At 30.1% G+C, this 5444-nt stretch overlaps 1 protein-coding gene across 1 annotated transcript; it reads right to left on the reverse strand.

Moving 5' to 3' along the window:
- Nucleotides 1-350: 350 nt before the first annotated feature.
- Nucleotides 351-2455, reverse strand: LOC136201134 (protein EXORDIUM-like 1). The gene is made up of 2 exons (XM_065991718.1): nucleotides 1869-2455; nucleotides 351-832 (listed from the first exon to the last, which is right to left on the reverse strand). The coding sequence occupies exons 1-2, from the start codon at nucleotides 2452-2454 to the stop codon at nucleotides 477-479; spliced, it is 942 nt and encodes a 313-aa protein (XP_065847790.1). The 5' UTR covers nucleotide 2455; the 3' UTR covers nucleotides 351-476.
- Between the last annotated feature and the right edge of the window lie 2989 nt (nucleotides 2456-5444).

The raw sequence follows: 5444 nt of genomic DNA on the forward strand, positions 1-5444 counted from the left end.
CAAGATGATTAGACAGATTATCGGTGAAGGGGAGGCTTGTGGTCCTTGGTCTGAGGGGAGGATGGTTGGGTATACATCTCACGTCCCACATTGGAAAGATACAAGGGAGTGCATAGTTTATAAAGAAGTTCACCAACTACATTAGTACGAGACCTTTTGGGAAGGAGCCCAAAAACAAATCCGTGCGGGCTTGGCCCAAAGCGGACAATATCATACTAATGGTGGAGCTATTGGTGAACTTGTGGGTATGCTCTGATACCATATTACAAAAGAGAATTGAAGAAGAAGAAAAACTGCTATAACTTTTATTAATTGTAAAACAGATATCAACTCTGTTTTTATACGGCTTTATTGACTACAAAGGTAAAAGTTCCAAGCTACCCCTTTCATATTTTCTTTATTACATTTATAATCGTATTAGAATTTGTTACTACAATTTATCTAATCTAATAATGGAAATGTGAATAAAATATTGTTTAGACCAAAGTAGAGCAATAATCGCCTTTGGGGTTAGCTATAGCAGGAAGCAAATATTTTCTTCCATTAACACCCTGAGCATTATAACTTGCACCTGTATTTACTTCAACCAAAAGATCTCCTGGGAAACCTGGATGTGCTCCTCTTGCAAATATACTATTACATGCAGTTCCTGCTTCCAAAGGAGCCTCCTTTGGCGCGTGATAAAACCCATCTCCGAACGGGTTTGTTGCTGTTCCGGCCAATTCGGTACTCAAATTTATAATCACACCCTCCATTCCTTTATCCTTGTTCGGTGAAATCGCCGGTGTTGTTGGCCCATACGGGCCCTTGTAGAATGGCCATGCACATTCTCCTAGAAACGTCAAAATGAGTGATCATGTCATAATTGTATTATTTAAACTCTTACCGCTCTCTCTTACCGCCCTATTACAGGACTAAAATTAGCCCTCTCCCATCTAATCTCAAACCCTGACTTCGTCACTGACTGAATTGGTCCAAAAATGTTTTGATGTAAACGATCGACTCTTTTAATTGTTTAAACTCAATATTTTTTTTCAAAATTCATTTTTATACCTTTGAGATTAAAAAAAAATTAATTATTAAATTGAATTTTAATTTACAGAAAATTATAAGAAATTAATAACTAAAAATTTTAAAAAAAACGTGTTTCAAAAAAAAATTTCTTTTAAAAAAAACTGATAATTTTTTAAAATTAGTCATTTTTAATTTTTTAGTTCCTAGCTAACACATCAAAATGATGTTGTTTTACCTAGGGATGACAACGGATAGGTATCCGTGGTAGTGTTAATCCCAAACCCTTACCCGTTTAATTTTTAATTACATGTATCCGTCTCATTACTCTAACGAGTACACCTTTTGAATCTCATACTCGTCCCATTTAATTTACGGATACCCGCGGGACCATTACCCGTTAAGAATCAATAAATAAAACAAAAAATGTTACAAATTTAATAAAGTATAAATTTAATAAATCATCCATCTAAAAGTTAAACAAATTTAACTTTAATTACTAGTTGAAAAACAAAAGGTTGAGATTTAAATCTTATATCTAAAAAACAATAATATTTTTTAATATATAAAAGAGTTATGACGGGTACTGGGTATTCTGGGGTATTCCCATTATACCCTAACGGGTAATGTTTGATCTCATATCCATTTTATATTTATATAGGGTACGAGTAGTCCTATTAGGATCGGATAGTGCCAAACACCTGCGGATACAGTATTCATTGTCATCCCTAATTTTAGGGCTTTAGAAATTGCCTTCTTGTCGCTTAGGACTGGCTCTACTTGCACCCAAAATGATAATTGTATAAAACGAGTTTTATCATACGAATTATCTATGTAAATCGTGTAAGAAATCATACCTGGACATTGAGTTTGAGGATTTCCAACCCAAATGTATGCATACTTCGATTTGGTTCCATTTCCAGCTGTAAACCCATGTTTACCACACCAAATACAAAACTTATCTACTGAAACATCAGCAGATGTCAAAACGACATTAATTGCATCACTTTGTGCACCCTTTGCTGCTAATTCTTTAATTTGAGCATCACTGAGTTTTTTGCCTAATGAATATTTCTCATCATTGATTTGGGTACCTAAAGAGAGGGTAAGGGAATACGTTTTCTTTGCGACTTTATAATATGCCTGTATCTTTTTCCACCATGTAACGACGTCAGGTTGATCCTCTCTAACTTTGGAAGGTTTGTCAATAGAGGTAATAAAATCCGTAACAATAGCACGTTGAGCAGGCGTGAATTGGCCGTACCAAATTAGATTGATACTTATTTTCCCATTAAGAAGAGGGCCCTTGTGATAGGGCATCGTCGGCAAATTAACGCTCTGAACTAATTCTTCCTTAGGTACGCTTTCCGATGTGATGATTTCCGTGAAGGAAAGTAGTAAAAGAAGGTAAAAGTGAATCTCTAATGAAAATAAATTAGCCATTGTTAATAAAATGAAAATTGAAAAAGAAATGGTGGAAAGTGAAAATGTATGCAAAAAAAAAGTCTTAAAAAGGGGGAAATTAAGGAATTAGTTAGTCTAAATGTTTGTAACAAAATGCTAAATATAAGATCAACCATTAATTAATTATGAATTAATAATTTTATAAATGTTCTCAGCAAATATTTAGCAATGTCTAAAAATTGATTCTTTGCCTAAATATTGGGAATTTCTGCTTAAGTTTTGTTCAAAGTTAACTACCCCAATTAATTATTGCCACATGTTATAATATTAATTATTCTCTTATGCCTACTAATTACATATTAGTATTAAAAATGGTAATATAAAATTACTTTTTGTGGTTACTAACTTAGTATACAAAATTACTTTAATTAGCATCTACTCAGTAAGATGCATTGGATTGGTAGGGAATCTCAAATGAAATGGGGTTTTGGGTTCAACAATCCACATTGAGTTGAGATATATATATTTTAAAAAGAATCAACAATTATGAAAATAAATTGAAAATATGCTGGTAAATTAAAAAAAAAACATTTTGATTACCTGCTTTGATATTTTAAGGAACAAAAGAAATCATTTTTTTTTTGTGAGAGATATATAAAAGAAGTTCTTATATTAAGCACTCGGTCTTCTTTTTTCATTCGGAAGACCCCAATTCATATTTAGACACGTATATTGTGGTTCCGCGTAATAATTAAAATAGTGGGAGCTTTTATAATAGATGTGAGTCCATGTTACATGTGTCAAAATATGTATGAGAGATTCTCCATTTGATATGGAGAACCAAGTGACACTGAAATTTGAACAACAGAATTTCTTCCATATTTTAAGATTATGAATATTTTTTAATAAATTACGTCTGGTTCAGCTGTTAGTTAATAGTTGTTGCGGTTGCTGTTAGCTGTTTGCGGTTGCAGTAAGCTGTTAGCTGTTTGTTATTAGCTATTTAATTACTAGTGTTTGGTAAAATTATACTGAATTGTTGCTGTTCGGATTTAAAATGTCTAAAATGGACATGTTTTAAATTAATCAACGATAAAATTATAAAAGGAAAAATGTGAAAAAATGTCCATAACGTTTACAACTAGAAATAATTTTACTCTTAATGTCTAAAATGGTGCGATTTTACTCATAGCGCTGGCTGTTAAGAGTAATTTCACCCCTAACATTGACAAATTGGGTCGATTTCAGATATTATTAGAAAACATAAATATTTTATTTCTTATTATACACTAGTTGCACACACCAGTAGTTCTAAAAAAACAGATTTCATATTTTTTTGTGATTTAATAATAAAATTAAAAATTAATATTTATAAATTTGATAAAATACTAAAATATTTTTTTTATTCAACTCGTACAAAAGTCAATATGTTTTTTTATTTTCTCAAAGAAATTCACGTTTAATCATAGGTTTGTGATCTGTTACTCATGATGATAAAATGGTGAACGTGTGAAGTGTAGATGACAATATTCATGACCAAGAAGAAAATTTGATAAATTATTTTTCAAATTGACCTAACTTGTCAATGTTATGAGTAAAATTATTTTTAGCTGCCAAAATTAGGGGTATAATTGCACAATTTTAGACGTTAAGGGTAAAATTGCTCCTAGCTATAAATATTGGAGTATTTTTGCACCTTATCCTATTATAAATAAAAAATGTGTTACACAAATTAATAAAAATAATCTATATAAAAAATAAAAAAAATTATTGAATGCAACAAAACCTTGTTTTTCCGGTAATTATGTTGTAGAAATATAAATAATGTTAAGGAATAAACATATTTTGTGGAAATAAGAAGGATAATTATGTCAATTTTATCTAACTACAAACAGCTGTTTATGAAAAGCTTCAAATATGAGCTTTTCGTGAAACGCTCCAAAACTCTGCGGTTTCCAGAGAAAATGCTAAACACTACGGTTATATAAATCTAACGAAACGCTATATTTCATGTGGTTTGGAGTAAAACGCTAAACGCACCTCCGAAAAGCTGAAACAAACACCCTCTCAGGGGCGTATACAGGGGGGGCCTGGGGGTTCCCGGGCCCCTCACCGGAATTTCCATGGTTACGAGTAGTTTCGGCACCCCCAAATATTAGTAATAGTCTATATAGACTCTATGTAATAATGTTTCATTGTTTAAAGGTAGATGAGATGGTTAAGACACTTACTTTTTTTAAAAGGTCATAGGTTCAATTCCTCCCAACCTCAATTTATTTTAAAAAGTGTTTATTTATTTAAATTTTATTTTTCAATAATTATAAAACTATGTTATCATTATTAATTAATTAATTTATTTATTTTCATAACACTTTTGAAGTCATTTTTATTATGTCTTTTCCATTAAAAAAACAATTTATTTAAATTTTATTTTTCAATAATTATAAAACTATGTTATCATTATTAATTAATTAATTTATTTATTTTCATAACACTTTTGAAGTCATTTTTATTATGTCTTTTCCATTAAAAAAACAATTTCTTATTTTTGAGACTCAAACAACTGAATTTCTAAATTAAATTTTAAAATTTAAAACTAAAAATAAAAAAAATGTATAAATATTATAATTTTTTTAGAAACTAGCATTGAACTAATAAAAAAAAGTAAATATATCTCATTACGTGTTAAACTTGTCTAAAATTCAAAATTTCAATATTTTGAACCTATTAGGGATTCCATAAATCCAAATTTCTAATTTTTTTTAGACATGTTAGGCATGTCTAATCTAAATTTTTAATTTTTTTTTTTGCCTGATAGGTCTTTCTAAATCTAAATTTCTAATTGTTTTGATCTGTTAGCCCTCCATAAATCCAAATTTCTAATTTTTTTTTGGCCTTTTAGGCCTTCTTAACCCAAATTATTAATTTTTTTTGGCCTAATAGGCTATCTGAAATATAAAAAAAATAGTTTTTTTTACATGTTCAGCCCTCCCTAAATCCATTTTTTTTTACTATTAGGACTATTAACC

Source organism: Euphorbia lathyris, chromosome 7 (assembly GCF_963576675.1).
Source record: "Euphorbia lathyris chromosome 7, ddEupLath1.1, whole genome shotgun sequence".
NCBI lineage: Eukaryota > Viridiplantae > Streptophyta > Magnoliopsida > Malpighiales > Euphorbiaceae > Euphorbia > Euphorbia lathyris.